General features: G+C 40.0%; 1 protein-coding gene across 7 annotated transcripts in view; it reads left to right on the top strand.

The window, feature by feature from the left end:
* Window positions 1-20,313, top strand: part of cacna1ab (calcium channel, voltage-dependent, P/Q type, alpha 1A subunit, b) — a 156,674-nt gene that overhangs the window by 96,584 nt on the left and 39,777 nt on the right. For all 7 annotated transcript variants that reach the window (XM_080880847.1, XM_080880850.1, XM_080880848.1 and 4 more), the window contains exons 23-34: window positions 1-127; window positions 1,312-1,371; window positions 1,570-1,676; window positions 11,595-11,694; window positions 12,245-12,405; window positions 12,729-12,866; window positions 13,229-13,430; window positions 13,529-13,693; window positions 13,782-13,892; window positions 14,216-14,299; window positions 18,970-19,086; window positions 19,179-19,244. The exon at window positions 1-127 is cut by the window's left edge and continues 3 nt beyond it. In XM_080880847.1, coding sequence (XP_080736973.1) covers window positions 1-127; window positions 1,312-1,371; window positions 1,570-1,676; window positions 11,595-11,694; window positions 12,245-12,405; window positions 12,729-12,866; window positions 13,229-13,430; window positions 13,529-13,693; window positions 13,782-13,892; window positions 14,216-14,299; window positions 18,970-19,086; window positions 19,179-19,244 — 1,438 coding nt within the window. The remainder of the gene's footprint in view (window positions 128-1,311; window positions 1,372-1,569; window positions 1,677-11,594; window positions 11,695-12,244; window positions 12,406-12,728; window positions 12,867-13,228; window positions 13,431-13,528; window positions 13,694-13,781; window positions 13,893-14,215; window positions 14,300-18,969; window positions 19,087-19,178; window positions 19,245-20,313) is intronic.

Genomic DNA, 20,313 nt, shown 5'->3' with positions numbered 1-20,313 from the left:
TCGGAAGTGCTGTCACTATATCCTGACTCTGAAGTATTTTGAGTTCACCATCCTTTCTGTCATCGCTATGAGCAGCATCGCTCTTGCTGCAGAGGACCCTGTCAACCCTAAGTCACCGCAAAACGATGTGAGACACGACTATGTGTTTGTGTTTTTCTGTCTGCATCGTTCTTCTTTTTTGATGGGATGTGTACAACAGATATAAAAATGAATATTTTGAGAACTTTTAGCAAGATCTGGGAATAGTATATGGTTTTAAAGTAAAGTTATTAGTTGTTAATAAATCCTGTCAGTGAAGAGGTCAGCAGTGGTGATATAAATAGCTTGTGCTAGGGCTAGAAGGATTTGGCTACAGCTAAATTGTTCATAATACATATTAATCATAGGTATCACATCATCCTAATTAATATTTCCTTTTTACATACCTATTGATAACACCCACATGTGATAACAAGGAGTGATTGCAAGGCAGATATTTTGCAGTTTTGCAACCGACAGTTCATATCCGGCACACAAGATTTCCTGTTCCATCGATGGATTTCCTTGCATCCAACCAAAGCTTACTCAAACAGGATTGGTCGGTAGCAATGCAAACCAGAAAGCTTCTATTACCAATGTAGGCCCTTGGCTATAGATCACATGCAAATATCTCTTTGCGGATTCTGTTCATCAACCCAGGTTTCCCCAACCTTATAAACAGTACGTTTGCATAATGACTGAAACTAACACCACCAACAAAAAATAAGCTGTGGGGTCAATTTCTTGATCATTAACCATGATGATTCTTGATCATCGTCACTGGTGCTCGTCTTAGTCATTATGTAAATGGAGGGTTGGGAAAACCTGCCATCAGCTGAGACTGAAGAAGTCACCTCCCACTGAAAATGCTACATCACGATGAACAGAATCAACTTTTTGGGATTTCCATAAAGACGTATTTCCTTACCTGGATGACTGATCATGCATCAACACATGTCTTTATGGAGATTGGATATTTAGTAGCTTTTTTTTCTCTGTTATTACATTAAATCAAGATTTAGAGAATGTGGAGGATAGGTTAACACCGCAAAGAAATATTATGACAAAAGAGAAGAAATTATGAATAATCTCACTCACGGCAAGTGGATTTTGTGATTGAGCTGTTTGAAAATGGAAACCTAAAATAGGTTTAGAACTAGGATCATTGTCTTTCTAGTGTGTACTTTTTTTTCTTTGCTAATCTCTCCTCCGTTTGTCGCATCTTTTCTCACTCTGATTCATCTGCTCTCTCTAATATGTTAATTTATCTCATGGTGTTGTGTCCCTCCGCAGGTGCTGCGTAATTTTGACTACGTTTTCACAGCAGTCTTCACATTTGAAATGTTGATCAAGGTAACAAAGTATCACAGTGCGACTGTGTGTGACTCTCTACTTTGAGCCCTTTTTTGTGCAGTTGTATGAGGCGTCCTCTGTTTGTGTGTGTGTTTCTGTATTTGTTAAGGCCAGCGTGCTTTAGAGGGTAAAGTCAGTGTCCCTGTGTATGTGTGTATATGAGTATATATCATGCTGAGCACACTCCTTGTCTTCCAGATGGTGGTGCTGGGCTTGTTTCTCCACGAGGGATCCTACTTCCGTGACTTGTGGAACATTCTGGACTTTATAGTGGTTAGTGGTGCTCTGGTGGCCTTCGCCTTCACGTAAGTTCCCCTCCCCATCCTCCTCTTCATCTACTCCACTATCCTTCCACACCCACACACACATTTAACCATTGACAGAAAGACCTTTGTCAGTCAGCCGTGTACATCCAATACACTAGGCGAGGCCCGGCTTCCACCCTCCTGTTGTCTCAGTCTGCTCTGCGTCAGAGCTCATCATCCCCTCTTGTCTAGTATCCCCTTCGCTCTGTTCCCGTTTCTGCTTCTGTCCATCTTTTTTCCCAGTCTTTTCTGTTTTCTGTAGGCTGACTCCTTTCCATTTTCATCTCTATTTCTGTATTGGCCGCCATCACATGTGTCATCATATCAGCAGGTCTTTCTCGATGTTCAGTCGCCACCTTCATCTCGACAACTGACGGCGATCCATAACTAAAATGTATCCCTGATATTTCACACTTAAAAGATCATCACCATCTTTTATTTAAAGAGGCTTTTTGTTATACTGTCATCTTCATTTCAACCACTGTAAGAGTTTCCCAAATCATTTCCCACACAACTGTCTATAAGCTATAAAGTGCAACCTGCTCCTTATCAACATTTTCTCCTCCCAAATCTTCCTTGCTCCCGATCCCTTTTTTCCCTGTTTGCCAATCCATGCCACTCTGATTTCCTTCTAACCAGGCCGTGAGTCATCTCTTTCGTCCTTCCTTCCCTTTTCTTGCATCTCAGTCCCTGACTTAGATCCCCCAAGCCCTGCTTACCAACACTCCCCCCAGGTCCTCTTCAGCCCATGTCCCTGCTGATGCCTTCTCGTCAAACACCTTTCAACTCCCTCTCTCATATCAGCACCTCCCCCTCTCTATATTCACCTACCCGTTTTCTCAGTGTCATCGCCTACACCTCTGTTGTTCCTAACATATGGCAGAGAGAGTAACCTAGCAAGGGAGTGCTGTACTGCTCTCTATGATCTTAGTTGGCCTCTCCGTACTGAACCACAGCCCCTGGGTGTATGCCATGAGAACTCCCACAGGAAAAGTTGGGAGATCATCAAAATTAGTAAGATTCATCCTCTGTCGGCCATGAGTGTCAGTTTTTGAGATATCTAAGGGTGGACTACAGAGGAACATTATTAGGAACTAAGTAATAATACTAGAATGTGCTATATATTTAAAATACATTTGGCACAAAGATACAGTGGAAGAAATGTAAGAAAATCTGATGGTACTCAATTTAGAAATGAACACCATCAGATTAAATGCAGATTTATTCAACGTTGTTGAAACAGTGCAAAGTTGCTCGCCGTATGGTTCACATCTGGCTGTAGAGTACTCCTGCTTTGAATTTTCATGCTGTATGTTAAGAAGAGGTGTTGCCCATTGCTCCCTAATTTACCATTAATCCCACAAACCACAACCTCCAATCTTTGTTGAGTACAACTCCTATTATCCGCTCCTGATTATTCAGATTCCACCAAATGCACCATTCAAGCTTCCACTCTCCAAAACCCATTGTATCCAACATCCTCCACCTCGTCATTCTTCCCCATGCCCCTGTCCGGAGGTCAAAATTAGTCATTCCGTGGGGGTGAGGGCGCCCCAGACACCTTTAACCCTTTAATTGCCCAGGCTCTACATCCGCCACTTGGAAGAACACTTGTCCCAGGAAGGACTCATCTCCTCAGCGTCCCTCCTTACTTCTCTTTTGCCAGCACACACTCAAATGTACACACATACTCCTCCACCATTCTGACCATGTTAATGAAACTGGAGGCACAGGTATTTAACTCTCCTTTTTCTGCACGACCCAGGAAAGTACATGGGAGGGTAATAAGCAAGGCATGCTGGGGCAGGGTGTAGTGGATGGAATGATTTAGTAGACGTTATTGCGATGGATACAGCTGAAGGGATCATTTGTGTGTTTGTGTTTGGTAGAAAATAAAAACATGCATTCTCCTCAGCTCTCTGGATGCCTATTGCATGTCTTACTTAGTGTCTACATGAACACTTGCTGTGATGGACAGTAGACAGCATCACTAAGAGCTATGTTCATGATGTTTTAAGCAAAGGATTATCTCCTAAATATGGCATCTGTATCTGAGCAAATAGCTACTGTAAGGGAGTGTTCAGATTAAATATGAAGCGTGTTTTAGAGACAGCACCACTGCATGAAAACTTAAGGGGTAAGAAATCGGAATGTGACGTGAAGTGAAGCTTCTTGTTTTTCTTATTTTATTTTTTTTTAGAAAATCACAACAGCAATCCAAACATTTATTTTTGTTATGAAGAACATTTTTTAAAACAGGTTATATGAAGAAAAACAATAACGTAAGGAGAAAAGAACATTTACTCATTTCTTTACTGCAGAGGTACCGAAAATAGTATCAAGTATTAAACTGGGATTGGTATTAAATCAGCATCCTGACAACCATAAAATGATACTTGATGAGAGTACTAAAGCTTTTTTGTTTTATCAAATTATTATTTTGTGGATTTAGGTCATCAATACAGATTACACAGATTAGACAGATCGAGCGCATTGTTAGATTAAATCAAATGCTAGCTGTTACCATATCCTTCGATTCTTTGATTAATTCTTGACACTTAATCACATTTGATCTTAATGCCACAACTTGTGACACTTTGTACTGAGTCCAAAGACACAGAGTATACCAAATTATATTCGTGATATAAGGCCAGAAAGTGGAATTCTCACCCAATGTGAACAATTACTTGCTTCTTTTCTAAATCATCACAAAATCAGCTCAGCTCAACTATGTACAATCATTCATACATATCAATCAGCCACAAAATGTAACGAACTAATAGGTGAAGTGAATAAGGTAGGAAAGAACTGCCCAGAAGTGTGTCTGTAAGAAGCCAGAAGCACTGATCTGGCTTCCAAATTCCCAACAAACCAACAAAAGATCCATAGCTAACAAACATCCCAGGCTCCCCGAAGTCCCGTATCCTTCCCTTATTTTAGGAGGACAAAGAAAGGGCAACATAGTATTAGTTATGGTGTAGCTGAAGGGTGAATGAACACATATGCGCTGGTCAGTATTTGAGTAGATGTTAGCTGACCAGGGAAGCTGCAGATGCAGGCAAATACAGCATAGAGAAAATAGGGTATCAAATTATAAGGCGATACTCTACAAATTGAACTTGTCACACTGTTGGTGAAGCACTGCAGATAATATTAATAGTAATAAAAATAGTAACTTTTTTATACCTAATTGATTATAAGGTCTTAATTGGTTTTACCTTTAAAAGCACCAATCCAGCACCACCTATGGTAAATGGCCTGTATTTGTATAGCGCTTTACTAGTCCCCAAGGACCCCAAAGCACTTTACACATGCAGTCATCCACCCATTCACACACCCATTCACACACTTATAGTACCCGGGTTTTAGATTATTTTGGTTAGGCAAGGAAAATGTCAAACACACACAAGTATAAATAGCAAAATATATAAATAGTAAAAGGTGACAATTTTCCACCACTTTAGAAAGAAACACAAACAATTGTTTCAGATGGATGATAAATTTGTAATGGCAAGTTAAAAATCAGTCCACTGCTGCACCCTCCCCAGCATGACTCGCCACTGAAAAGAAGATGCCTCCTGCCCCCCTGCACTGGTGTTCCTCCCCTCTCCTCTCCCCTTATTTACTTCTTGAATCACCCTTCCCGTTTCTCTTTAGGATGCTCTCGCACCATTTCCCCTCACACCTTCGCCTCCTCTCTCCGCCCTCTTTGTAGTTTTCTCCTTTGCCTCCCCAATCCTACCATCCGCTTCAGGGCTGAGCTACCAGACATTTTTACTTAAGGGGGCGAAGGCTTCACTCCCACCTGTGTAATTCCACTTTGACGCATGACATTCTTTAAAAGCAGGTACATCACAGAACCATTGTACAGAGGGTTTTTTAGCATGGTCGCAGTACAATGGCTTCGTATTTTTATGGGTTTTGAACACAACAACCACGCTTTTGGCACCTTTCATTCTCCAAAATAAATGCTGAATGATACAGTGTCATTAGTGAAATTTGCATGCACTCACAGTACACTGTGAAAGTGTCTTTCCTCTCCCGTTGACGGTGTGTGTGTATGGGAAAGTGCACACAAATCCTGGTTTCTTGAGTGTCCGCTCGTGATGGATGTCCTGTGTATATATCTATGCGCTCTAACGTGTCAAGAAAACCTGGAACCGGCCACTTGGAAAGATTTAACGCCTTTCTCTTCTCCTGTGTAGATGTGCATGCAAAGCAAGCTTTGATAAAATCCCGCTAGATTTGATTGCAGATCTAATGAGGGCAATTTGTGCTGTAGGCCTTGTCTAATTGATCATTATGGTGTGATAAGATAAGAATTGGTGTAAATGGATGCAGCAATTGAGTTTCCTCCTCCAGCCGTGAAGGTAATTCTTCATAGAGATGGTAGCACAGCAGGCCGCAGCAAAAGACAGCCAGGAGGGAGGGAAGATTTGCACGTCTAGAGTCTCAGCAGGGGGCCTGATTCACAGAAGTGCTCTTATTATAACTGCAGAGCTCAATAAGGTACCTGAGAGTAAAGCAGCACTGATGGAATAAAAGGTACATTGCTGCAACGTAAGGAGGCACGAAGAGGCTCAACAAAACTATATTATTATATTTTATTTTAAAGTGTAAATCTTTTACATTATATGTCATGTTACAGAATCTACTCTAAAGAGTTGTAGTGTTATTTAATAAATTACACAGCCCCCGTTTTTATTGCATTCGATTGATTTGAGCCAAAATGTTCTAAAAAATATAAAAGCATTACATTATGTGCTTATATTATATTAGCATAATATATTACTATGATCCCAGACTGCTTCGATGAAGTCGATGTCTGAATTCAGATTTATGACTCCATAAGATGTGTCGCCGCTGATTTTCAGTCCAGTTCTTGTGTAATTTAGCACACCTCAGCATTTTCTCCCTGTTTCCATGTCAAACTGTGTTATCTTTGGCTTTTTTAGTAGCTTCAGCTACAGAAATGTGAACAAATGATTTTAAAATTGTGTAGCCACAACACTGGTTTATTCCTTGAGTTAGGTGCTGTTTTTATCTGTGAATAACTCACAGTCAGTGTTAAGTGGTTTTACAAAGAAACAACACAAACCCCAAAACGTTCCTCTGAGAAAGCTCAGGTACAAGGACTGGACTTAAAATTGAGTATTAAAAAAGGAGCCGATGTTAAATAAAAACTTTATGAAATCTGCAGAAAGCCTGGAAAAGTATTTCTTAAGACCACTTGATAAACAGTTAAGTATAAAATGTGAGGTTGTTCATGTGTGTTACCATGAATCATTTATCATTTTTAAGGGAATATCTACATAAAGCGATACAGCCCATTTTAAAAGACTCATTCCAGCACTGTTCCAGTGTGTTCCCTGGACAAAAACATAGCTCAGGAAGCTCAGAAAAGGAGCTCAGTTAAACAGAAAATATTAAGCTAAATCAAGTAAAGCAGCTTAAGGATAAATATCAGTACAATCCTTTCAAAGGAACCGATGATTAGAAATCATTTTCCAGTTTGGTCAGCACTGAAAACTGTTGTGCTGATCTAAAAAGAAAAAGAAAAAGAACACTTGCTAGTTGGTTTGGAGAATATGTGTTTAATTATTGTCTCAAAATGACAAAAAATGAAAAATATGAAAGTATTATTTTTTCAAAGGAATGAACGGTATCATGTGACAGCCTGTAGTGCGTCCTTCACAGAACACCACCAGTTTTTCTCAAAGGAGTCGTACACCCTGTTGCAAACTTTCTTTTTAAATCTTTTTTTAAACTAGAAATTGTTTTTTTTTCAAGGTGAAAATTTAAGACTGTAATTAAGCCAACATTGCCTAATGCTACAGAGCCCCAACGAGCCAAATGTAAAGTGGTTTTTGGCTCAATAAATATTCAGATCAATAATCATTTTAATATAATAAGCTTACATTAGGGTTGGACACATCGATAAGAAAATAGATGGATGGAATTTGCATTAGGTAATGCGATGTGTTGCTGGAAAAACAGAGTGGTGGTTACTGAAAATGGGCTTCTGTGTACCTATGTACATATTCCATTAAGAATCATAAGTAATATATGATTAGTGATTCCTTTAGTCATTAAGTATAGTGTATTTCTGATAAGTTACACTAAACTTTTGAGTGATATTCTAGCTGACAGGTATTTCGGTATCCCACTCAGTGTTTTTTATGGAGACGAGGTGGGCATGGAAAGGAATAATCTGTGTGCATGCGTGTGTGTGTTGATGGGTGGAGGGTGTGTATTTGTAATCGGGTATGCAGGTATGCCCATCTTGCTGTCCTTTTTTGTCTGTCTCTCATGTGAATGTATTTTTTCCTGTTTCTACCAAACCCCCTCTCTCTTGTGTCTGTCTTTGTTGGCCTCTTTGTGTATGTGTGTGTATCTGTGTGTGCGCGTGTGCTTGTGTCTTTCTATGTCTTTTTTCCCTTCCCTCCCCCTCTTCCTTTCTTTCTCGTCTTCTTTCTCGGTCTTTCTTTCTGTCGCTGTCCCTGACTCTTGCTGTCTCCATCTTCGGGGAAACTCAACAGGAGCGTCAGCGGGTAAAGTCCTTCCTCTGCCCTGCTCTATCCTGCTGTCTTCTTTTCTCCATCACCGGGTCAAATTGGCTTCTCTCTCTTTCTTTCTTTACTGTTCTTGTCATCCATACTCATTCTCGCCGTATCATTTCCACTTGTTCTCGTTTCCACCGCTGTGTCCACAAACCACAGGAAACCATCTAAACACCTCAGTAGATTTGACTTAAAGGCTTTGATTTGTAATAATACCTTGTTTAATGAACGCACAACTTAAAATTACCAGAACAATAGTATCAAAGTGACACCCCACCCCCACTGTCATTTTGTAAGCTCTTTCTAAAGGAGGCTATAAACCTTTTCTGCGCGTGTGTCCCTCCCTGTTATTGGCCTGTATTCTAACCTAATTTCCTAGAATTTATGTTTTTGTTTTGGCTAAATTGCAACAGCAAATGTTTTTTGTTTTTTTTACCTTAGACATAGCCATCATGCTGTCATCCGTAGCGTTTTGAATTTGCACTTTGAAGCCTTGCTATGTCTTTCTCCAAAATCTTGTTTTTCAGTCCCAGAAGTGACCAAATTTAGACAAAAGCATGGAGTGTAATTCTATTAAATAAGGCTATGAAATTTTCATTACAAGGTACATCTACAAACCATGTGACAGGAATGTCAAACTCATTTTACATCATGGGCCACATGGAGCCCGCTTTCATCTCAAGTAGACCGGACTGATGAAACTCTTCCTGTTAGTGTAAATAAGTTGAATCCCTAAGATATCTTAATATAAAAAACTAAGTGCATGGCTCTTTGGGCTTAAATTGTAAGAAATAAATGTGCAAAATCACATAAAAACCTCTGGTGGCTCATTGGCCAGACTGTTCTGTAATTATAAATCAGAAAGCTTTTTGTTAATTCACAGAAAATAGCCTTTTTTAACTGTGGAAACATATAAAAATAATATATAAAACTTAACTTTCTATACTAGTGAAAAAAATGGGTGTGTATCCTAGAAACACTGATACCTGCTGGAATTTCATCCAAAACAAATTTTTGGTGCAATCATAAATACTCAGCTCAACAGTTAGACATTTTAGCACGCAACTCACTTTAGGAGCCAGCCCCAAGTGGTGGGTTAAGGAAATGCAGAGCCTAACCAGTAAATTAAATCTATAAAAGATGCATGTAGCTACAATTACACCGGCCATTGTTTTGAAGCCTCAAGATGAGCGTTTTTGCCATCAGCAGGAAAGCCTGTAGAGCGATCAGTAGTCCTTCTGTAGGACTAGAGAGTCCCAGATATATCTGGGACTCTCCACCATTTGACCATTTGACCATTGACCATTGACCATTTGACGCTTTTCTTTGCAAGCTCCTTTGACGACTAGAAGTCTTTTGCGTCCTGGTGGCCTTCAGATTAAATGTCACATTGGCTTTTTTTTTTTGCACCTGATCGAGGCAAAGTCATGTGGTTTTGCAAAATTTGCAACTCCCACGGGAAAACTTATTGTTCTACACCTTACAAACACCGCTGCAAAGCTTCTGAGCAAGTGCATTCTGTGGCTGTTACACATCTGGTGGTCAGGAAAACCCATTGTGTTGAGTCTGGTATCTTTTGTTTTGTCACCCAGAAAATGTAGAATATTTGCAAGACTCTACTGGTGTGGTTGTGTTGCTACACAGATGAAGGTGAAATACAGGCTATTACTATAGATGTGCCTTTGGGCTAAATTAGGCAACTTTCTATCAATAGATAATGTCATAGATAATCCCACATTGAAATGCAAGACAAAGTATTTTGTGATATTTTTACATGAGAGTCGTCGGCCTCAAGAAGAGACTTTATAGTCCTTCACAGATCACAGGTGTTTAACTATATTTAACTTTATTCCGCTTTTTAACGAGCTCCCCTTTCTGTCATACATCATTTTACTTGGCAGAATACCAAAAACATTTAATCATATGTCAGTCATTAAACTAAAAGGACTGCTGCCTTTGCTATTATGCTAGTGTGCATGTGTGAGATCTTGTGCGTGTCTGTATGTGCAGGGATATTGTTAATTCCCAACACCTTTGGCCTTACTTGGCTTTACTCTAATACTCTAAGCTGCCTGGAGTCAACTTCAAAGGGGAATTCCTATTGATTATCGATTTAGTCCCACTCTCTCACACACACACGCACCAACACAAACCCTGTTGTGCAGACACGAAGAACTGCCAAGGCTCCGACTCAGTCAATCAGCAAAGAATTGAATTGTCTTATGTTTTCTGTCACAGGAACTGAGTTCATAGTTAAAGAGCTCCTTCTTGATGGACAACCTCTTTTCTGCACTGGCTTTGGCAAGCCTCCAGTGCCTCCGGCCTCTGGTTTTTGTCACCCAAAGTGGCCCATCCACTTACTGTTAAGATCAACTGAGCTATTTAGTTCCTTGGCACCTCAATTTTTTCTTCACTGATATTGGTATATGGGTACACAAATCACAAATAAATGTTTAGCTATAGATTTCAGGCATAAACAAGCATTTAAAAACACAGGACTGAGAACGCTTGACTTTCAGCCCAAGATAATTTCCTCTGGTCACTTTCATGGCTCATTTAACACTCCTGGTGTTTGCTTGTGTTACAACATGTAATATTGTGTTCTGCTAGCAATGTCACATGTCCAAAGTGTCTCACATAGCCTCTGTCTACTGCCCTCGTCTCTTTCAAGAAATCCAAAACGTGACAGCTGATTTTAACAAAAACGAAGCTATGTGAAACGTATCGGAGACACGTCCATTAAACTTTAACAAATTCAGGATTATATCAAAAATAATCCTAGCCATGTAATACTTAAAGTTCACGTTTCATGCTGCCAAATCGAAACATCCATTTCTCCTGGAGAACCTAACAGCGCATGACTGAAAAAGAAAGAAAGAGGTTTGGCTGGGCACTCTGCCGGGAGATGCCTGTCAGTATGGAATGAGTGAATGTCTTGTTGTGTGATAGTGAAGATTTTAAGAAAAGGTCGCGATGCTTCTCGATGTCCATGAAACCAAACGGTCAGACAACCGAACACGTTCTCTCCCACCGGTTTCATGTTTGACGTGCAGTTCAAAGTTTCTCTTTTCCTGCAGAAGAAGCGACTGTCCGCACAAATGTTATGTGTATGATTTTTATACAATGCCGTATCATATGTTTTTGTTTTAGTTTTCCACACAGAAGTTATGTTTAAAAGATAAATTAAAGTTAATGAAAATGTCCCTCACCCCACCTCATCCCTTTATCAAATATAATTGTTGAATAATTTCAAAGGGTTTGGTAAGAGCTCTTTGTTTCATCCCATCAGTTCTCCACTTGGTGCTGAGATGTTTTTCTAACGTTGTGTTTTTTTTGTCATTCCTTGGATCAACTCTAGGGGGAATAACAAAAGTAAAGACATCAGTACAATCAAATCCCTTCGTGTGCTGAGGGTGCTGCGACCTCTTAAGACCATCAAACGTCTCCCCAAGTTAAAGGTAGAGCCATTTGCCCATCACTTTTATTTTCCCAGGTAACATTATACTCACTGAATACTCACTGAATTCCTCGACTGTGACAAAATTGCTGAAAATGTGTCCAAAAGAGGGAAAAACAACATCTGTCTGGGGATCATAATCCTACAGGTTGTAAACTAGCTGAAATGTGTTACCCCAAAGTGCAAAAACACTGTGATGATTTACAGACTTCCTGGTTTTAATTAACTATAGTTAATCACCCTTAACCGTGGGGCACATGGCTCCCCTGAGCCCGGTTCTTGTTAAAAGGGACTTTCTCCTTCCCACAGTTGCCATGTACAGTTGCTCAGACGGGGTCATTTGATTGTTGGAAATTTCTGTCTATTACTGTATCATCTTTATCTTACAATATAAAACCACTTCAAAACTGTTGTTTTGATTTGGCGCTATATAAATACAAACAAATTTAATTACATTTTAAAAATCTTTTCTAAAAGTTGTCTCTGCCATCTCCTAAGAATTTTCAGACGGCTTCATTACATTTGTAAATGTCTCCATCTCTGCCCTGCAGGCTGTCTTCGACTGCGTGGTCAACTCTCTGAAGAATGTGTTGAACATCCTGATTGTCTACATGCTCTTTATGTTCATCTTTGCTGTGGTGGCCGTTCAGCTCTTCAAAGGTCACTTCTTCCATTGCACAGATGAATCCAAGGAGTTTGAGCGCGACTGCAGGTGGGTTCAGATGTTCTCTGGGGAGGCGGTCTTTGGTTACCAAGAAATAAATGTTACAGTCTTTATGGCTATACTGCCACCTAGAGGAGCTTGCTCGGCATCATAATACATTCTGCTTTTTTCAATAGGAAAATGCCATTACTGAACACTGGGCCAACCAACCAACTTATTATTATGTCAAATATAAACAAAGCAGAAATATACCTTTAAGTATGAGTATACATATAGCTATGGTGCTTTTGTGAACGTACATTTTTACATATTGGCTAATGTTTTTCATGTGTTTGTATTATTTAAAAAAACATGTTGTGCCATCTCACCAGGGGCGAGTACTTGGTATATGAGAAAGATGAAGTTAAAGCTGAAAAGCGGGAGTGGAAGAAGTACGATTTCCACTACGACAACGTGGCTTGGGCCTTGCTCACCCTCTTCACCGTCTCAACTGGAGAGGGTTGGCCACAGTGAGTGGATTATAAACACACACAGAAACCCACACACAAATAATAAACTCATTTTTTGATCAAATTTGTTACTGATATACAAATTTTACTTTGTGACAGCGAGAGTTTTACTTCAGCACACAAAAAGTTTCTTTTCTCTTAAGCAACGATCGTTAATATATGCATTTCACTGCATATCGTACTCTGTATGACTGTGTACGTGACAAATAAAATTTGAATTTGAATTTTTGAATTTGGTGCTGCTGTATGTAAATAAAATGTAAAACTGAACTGAATGAGTGAAACTGAGCCACTGGGGATGATAATATATGTATCAGTACATTTTTATTTAGCCTTTTTCCTCCATCTCTCCCTTTTTTTAGGGTGTTGAAGCACTCAGTGGACTCCACCTTTGAGAATCAGGGCCCGAGCCCAGGTTACAGGATGGAAACGTCCATCTTTTACGTGGTGTACTTCGTTGTCTTCCCCTTCTTCTTTGTAAACATCTTTGTGGCTCTCATCATCATCACCTTCCAGGAACAGGGGGATAAGATGATGGAGGACTACAGCTTAGAAAAAAATGAGGTGTGGAGAGAGATTAAAGTTGCTTTGTGCTTTTTCAGATGTCTTGTCCCAAAAGTAAATTAACCGTAACACGCCTCCCCTCTGTTCTCCTCATCCAGCGAGCCTGTATAGATTTTGCCATCAATGCCAGGCCTCTGACTCGCCACATGCCAAAGAACAAACTGAGCTTCCAGTATCGTATGTGGCAGTTTGTGGTATCTCCGCCCTTTGAGTACAGCATCATGGCTCTAATCGCGCTCAACACCATCGTCCTCATGATGAAGGTAGAAGTCGCCCTCTGAGTGAAGTATAATGCATCATATGTCACTAATGCCGTTCTCATTGCTTTCCTGTCTATGTGTGTGTCTGCAGTTCGAAGGTGCATCGATGGTCTACAATAATGTCCTGAAGAACCTCAACATTGTGTTTACCACCTTCTTTTTCTTGGAATCAGTGCTCAAGATCATAGCATTCGGCCCTCTGGTGAGACTTTAAATGAAAACGACCTGCACACAAAAACACACTTTCCTTATGTAGGCTGACCCAGTCTATATGCACCAATATTTCATCCTATTATTCATTAATAAAGCAGGTTATTTTGGGAGGCAGATCTACATCATGTTTTTCTGGAGAAACCCAGAGTGCACCGTGTGGAGCAGTAGTCATGCTAGCAGCCTCCTTTCGCCCTGTCTCTACTGTAACATCAGCACTATTGGATGGGGGCTCCTTACCTCCTTCTGGCTTTAGGTTGTGAAAGATGCAGATCTTTAAACATCTCTCGTTTTGTTGTCTTTCTTACCTGACAGAATTTCTTCAGAGATGCCTGGAACATTTTTGATTTTGTGTCTGTCCTTGGAAGCATCACTGACATATTAGTGACAGAATTTGGGGTAAGTGCTGTACGGTGTTTGGCCCAAATGAACAATAAAGAATGATTTGTCGAATATAAAAGAGGCTCAGAGGAAAAGCCAGCTTTTTTGCACATGTGGTGACTGGCCTTTGGAGACGTCTGTGAAGTCCTTAAAATGAGGCAATCACTACCCAAGGCCTCACTGAAACCACTAACAGACAGAATTATTAAGTCATGGCCTGTATTAAAGCAATTTATTCATGAGATATTAAACTATTTTAGATGCAAGAGATATTCAATATTAAGGCTTCAGCAAGACTATGAGGAATCCTTCCATAAATCTTGCTTAGCCTTCTGAAGTCATCAGTCCATCATAGATAAATAATAGCTTCGGACTGATTTTTGGACTTGTCAGAGATCATTTATTAAAAGTAATCTGGATCAGTAGGTTGCAACCCAAAAAAGTGTCCTCACATTATATAGATGCACATTTGCAAAAGTGGGACTTAAAGAAAAGAAGGCAGTCACTGGCTGCTCCTCCTATTATGGAAGCTACGGTAGATGGTGAACATTGTATCACGGTGCAGCTGTTGTTTCTAGCTCATTTTGAACCTGTCTTCAGTGAGCAGTCTCTCGATGTTACCTGTGAGTTTGTTGGTACTTGTATGTGTAATAGTATGTACATATGAGTTAATATAAGTGTGGATATGAGACCAGTACTTCAGTAGAAGTTTCAGCCTCTCTTCACTGTCCAGCTGTTGTATCATTTTTGCTTGGTGTGTTTTGAATTTGGCATCAGGCTTTCTTCTACTAAGTCTTCCTCTCATTCACACTGACTAGATTAGCAGTAACTGTGCTAAGTACTGCCGTCTAGCAGTGTTTGCAGATGATTAAAAACACCCTCTGGCCGTGTTGGAGGGGCCACATTTGTATGTGAACAGGCCTTAATTGACACCTATGCTGCTTCAAACAGTGAACTGATTGTTTCAGACAGCTGATTGATTTCTTGTCAGGATGCTGCCAGGTGGTAGCAGTTGAACTGCTGGTTACTGGCTTCGCAAGTAAATTTGAGTGTTCATAATAGCTAACACTTACTTTTGTTGTGAATTTTCATACATAGCCAAAAACAGCTTTTGGTTAAAGTTAACTGAGCTGGCTGTATATTTACAGAAAGAAAAAAACCCAATAAGATTATTATTTTTCTCTTTAACATCTTGGCTTGCTTTGTGTCTGGTTCATTGTTAAAGATTTGACATATCTGCTAAACAGAATGGCACGAAACACCAGTCAACTCAAGAGCATCCCAGACATTTTCAAGTTAATGACTAAACACTAATGTATGTAGAGGTCGATTCATTTTTGTCTAGTTTTAGGATCTGGACAAATAATAACACTTCAAGCAAATATCCGGATTCTTCCGTTTAGTGTTTTAAAAGGAAGCTGTTGTTTCTTTTTTTCTTTCTTTTGTACAACACCAATACCAAAAAAGTTGGGTCCCTGTGTAACATGTAAATAAAAACAGGGTGCAATGTTTCGCAAATCTCACAAACCCATATTCTAGCTGCTTTGTCTGCTTTGTCATAGTTTCATCTTGCACCCATGTTGTAGTCACAGCCCTGGCTTTGCTCACCTGAAGATAGTTGGCTTCAAAAGGGAGAGGAGTTCTTGTAGCTTATCTCTGTCAGTGAGGGCTTGTATAAGTTGTGAATCATGCACACCTACTCCACTAGTGTCAAAGAATAAAAAATATGGAGCAGCAAATTGCCTTTGACTTCAAATAAATGAACTTTGGTTAATGAAAGCTGGAAAAGAAGAGAGGCTGAACTTACTCTTTCCCAAATGAACTGCTGTTGTCTTGAAGTGTTTCAGTGCTTTTGTGATGACGCCCATATTGATTCTGTCTTCCTCTTCTATCTCTTCACATGCTTTCTTTAAACCTCTCTACTTTGTTGGCGCCCTACGCCCCTCCCACTCCCTCCTCCTCTGATAAAATCCATCCAATCAAAATGCACTATGAAATCCTTCATCGTGTTCTCCATCCATGCTGCACCATGACATGTGGTGGTGGTCCTGTGATGATGATGATGATGGTGATGGTGTGTGTTCCATGTCCAAATAAAACACACAACCAACACCCGCCAACCCACCCACTTACCTTCTCCCCTCCTCCCCCAAAAAATATCTTTCACCCACTCACATTTTACTACAAATGAAAACAAAAATCCTCCCATTCCTCTTTCTACATATTGGCATATGTAGAATCCGGTTGGTTTGTAATTTATCTCTCAAAAACTTTCTCCTGCATCTTCATTGACTGTGCACACCCTCGATTCATTTGTTGCTCCCCAGTCACCTGCTCTCTCATGGCCAGTCTTAACCCTGAACCCAGTGCATGCGCTTTCTGGATGTTGGACTTTTAAACTCTCTGAACTTCCTGGTCACAGTACTTCACTCATCCGTGGACTGAATGTAAAATAGTTCAGGTGGCTCCTGGGACGAAATTGATCTGTGAGGTCGATGGACATTTGTCCTCCAAAAAATTAAAGGAACACTTTAAAAACACATCAGATCTAGGTGGGGTGGGGGGGCATGCTGGATATCTACACTTATAAGGACTAATGTGTTTGGGGGGGGAAGGATACCACATTAATATATGGAAATGAAAATTATCAGGCTAAAGAGGGTTGAATTAAAAGACACTATAAAAATAAATAATGAGGCACGCTAGTCTATTTTAGTCAATTTTGCCAAAATTTTATTGCAGCAGCTCGAAATAGTACTCAGTAGTTTGTTTGGCCCCCACATGCTTGTATCCATGCCTGACAATGGTGGGGCTTGCTCCTGATAACAAAATGTCCTGGGGGATCTTCCCCCAGATCTGGACCAGGTCTGCGACCACTAATCACAGTCAGTTGCCGTCTTCGAAGCAAGTTAGGTGAGTCAAGATGGACTCAGTCAACTATCATTTTACGATTAAATGAGGTCACGTTAGCAAATTCATGCAGACTATTTTTAATAATACACCATGAAAATCACAAATCTGTTAATATCTACATACAGTGCTGTAAAAACATATTTGCCTCCTTCTTGATTTCTTATTTTTTGCATATTGGTCCCACTTAAATGTTTCAGATCATCAAACTAATTTTAATATTATACAAAAATATAAAATGCAGCTTTTAAATGATTATTTCATTCACTAAAAAACATTATTCAGACCTATCCTGCCCTGTAAAAAAACGAATTACCCCACTAAACCACACTAGACACATTATTTCTGTATTATTACAAATAGATTACATGTATTTGCTAACTTGACCCCAATAAATAGTGAAAAATGATTGCACAGTGACTCCATCCTATTGCCGTTCTGTTAACATCTTGATGCACCAAAGTTGCTCCAAAAACAGCAGCTGACCATCAGTCTAGTAACCATTTTACAGGCAACAAGCTCATAGCACATGGCCACCGTGTCATTACACCTGGGCCAAGATTACCAGATGTTATCTTTTATATAGTCTATAGATTCATCCATAAAAGTTCCAGTAGTTTGGTAAATTTCTTGCCAGGGTTACTGATTAAGAACACGAGGTGGACAGTTTAAAAAAAATATTGCTTACAAGGCAAAGCCAAACTTTTTTATATTTGAATTCTGTAGTTTGAGATGTCTGTGTTCCTCACAAGAATGTATCACACACAAATGTATCAGAGTATTAAATCTTCAAATACAGTTAAAAGTACAATCTGCACCAGTGGCACTCTCTGGACTGCATGTCGGCCAGCTCCTTTTCTCCTAAAGTATGCTGCCTGAACTGAGGCTGCTCTCTGGTCCTTCTCCCACGCCTTCCTCTATACCACTTCTTCCTCATCCTCCTCTTTTTGCCTTGCCTTTGAACGACAAAATGCCAGAGCCTCACCAGAGTTTGGCTATTGTGTGTGAAATATTTTCTCTGTGTGACATGCCAAAAAAGCAGAAATAGGCTCAGTACAAATTCCCAAGGGCATTGGCAAAGATCCCAGCAGTAAGAATCACATATTTTACATTTAACTTATCAGTTCTTTTCAAAAGGGAACAAAAAATACCAAAATCTTTAGGACATACAGGCATCTATATCGTAATGTCACTCTAAATTAAGGTTTGTCAAATACTGATTGGCTGTTCTCCTCTAGAGACAACAGAGAGCAACCTAGCTTCCTCTAGATGGGAGCAAACTCAAGCCATGCTCTGTTAGGGTTTGTCATTATGTGTGTGTGTGTGTGTGTGTGTGTGTGTGTGTGTGTGTGTGTGTGTGTGTGTGTGTGTGTGTGTGTGTGTGTGTGTGTGTGTGGTTGACAGGCACATTGCACTATGCTCCATCTGATGTGGCCTGCTTGCCCCCACCCTCCCCAGAGATCAGTGCATTTTTTTTCTCTTAAAAAAACTGTTTTGTTGTATCAGATTGGATGATGACCTTTAAACTCGTACAACTCTTCTTCTTCTTTTTTTTCCTTCCTCCTTTTTCCTTTCTGTCTTTTTTCCCCTTCAGCCTTTTTACTGAGACCGTTATGTTTGCAGTTGCATTCATTTAGTTGGTTTTGACTTCCCTTCTCTCTTTTTCTTTGTCCTCTCTTTCTTCAAGTGTTGATTTTGTTTTTTCTGTTTGTTAGAGGAATGCTGTGCAGGTGCGGCATACTCGGTGAAACTCACTGTGTTCTCCCTTTGTGCTCTAGAATAATGCCTTCAGTTTGAGCTTCCTGAGGCTCTTCAGAGCAGCTCGCCTTATAAAGCTGCTGAGACAGGGAGAGACCATTCGCATCTTGCTGTGGACCTTCGTCCAGTCCTTCAAGGTATTCAGTCAATAAATGACACAATCAAAAGGTATGCACATGTCACAATACACTTAATGGGATTAAAAAGTGTTTCCTATCTGCCATGCTAGGCTTTGCCATACGTGTGCCTCCTTATTGCCATGCTGTTCTTCATCTATGCCATCATTGGCATGCAGGTGAGTACTGCTTACAGAGTCCTGAGATTTTTACATTTGATGGGTTGGGACAGTTAAATGCTTCAGCAACAGTGTGAACAACACAGAATTTGTTCACAAAGGATAGAAGTGTCTATCCTGTATCCAAAGGTTTACTTACATTACACATCATAGAAGTGCAAGTAAGATAAAAAGAGGTTAAATTAAAGATCTTCTTGTGCAGTCACAGTGCGTCTCATAAAACATGTCATATACATATACTCAGAACCGCTAAGGGAACACTCCATCATCACAGTGTGACACAAGTCAGTTAAACTTGGGGGATATCAGGCTGTCCGCAACTCAGCGGAGTGGAATAAAATGAATGGATGGAACTGCCAAAAATATTGTTGCATCATAACTAACTAGACAGATTCATATAGCTGATGTTTGACTTTGTGTTTAACTGTGATGACCACGTGTTCCTTTAAGTTTTTTAAACATCATAGTATAAATTGCACTGCAAAGTATACATACTAATCTCAAATCAAAGGCAGGGTGAGGTAATGAGCTGCTTTAAGCTTCAAAAAGTCATCACAAGGGTTTCATTATAGGTTTTGTATATAGACGTAAAATCTGCAAAATAAGCTGGCAAATAAATACTGCAGTACAATATTAAAAATGCAAGGTGTGATCAAAATGTTTGCTGTAAGGTTGTCTGCTTCCAGCGGTGCTGCTATTTCTGGATGCCACTGTGGGAGTGTCACTTTTGCATCTACTTTTTTGGGTCGAAATCGTCACATCTCAACTTAAATTTGCTTTTGAGAAAGAGGATAAAGTTGCAAGGGGGGAAATCAAAAATCTCCTGCCTTTTTAAAGTGCTGTATACCAGTGCGGTTCAGTTCTTTTATGGCTAATCTTCTCCCTCACATGTCTCTGGACAGTAGAAATCTGCACTGACATTCTGACCCTGTAGGATGAATTAACAGTGCACAGCCCCATGCATGTTGAACAAGCATCCATATTGTCTTACCTCTAACTTGAAGAGATCCAATCCAAATGAAGCAGGAGCGGCTGGTCCTGGCTCAGCTTCGGCACCTGGTGAGCTCAT

Source organism: Rhamphochromis sp. 'chilingali' (assembly GCF_963969265.1).
Source record: "Rhamphochromis sp. 'chilingali' genome assembly, chromosome: 4".
NCBI classification, from domain to species: Eukaryota; Metazoa; Chordata; class Actinopteri; order Cichliformes; family Cichlidae; genus Rhamphochromis; species Rhamphochromis sp. 'chilingali'.
The sequence above is the reverse complement of the archived record's forward strand: the minus strand, read 5'-3'. Positions and strand labels throughout refer to the sequence as shown.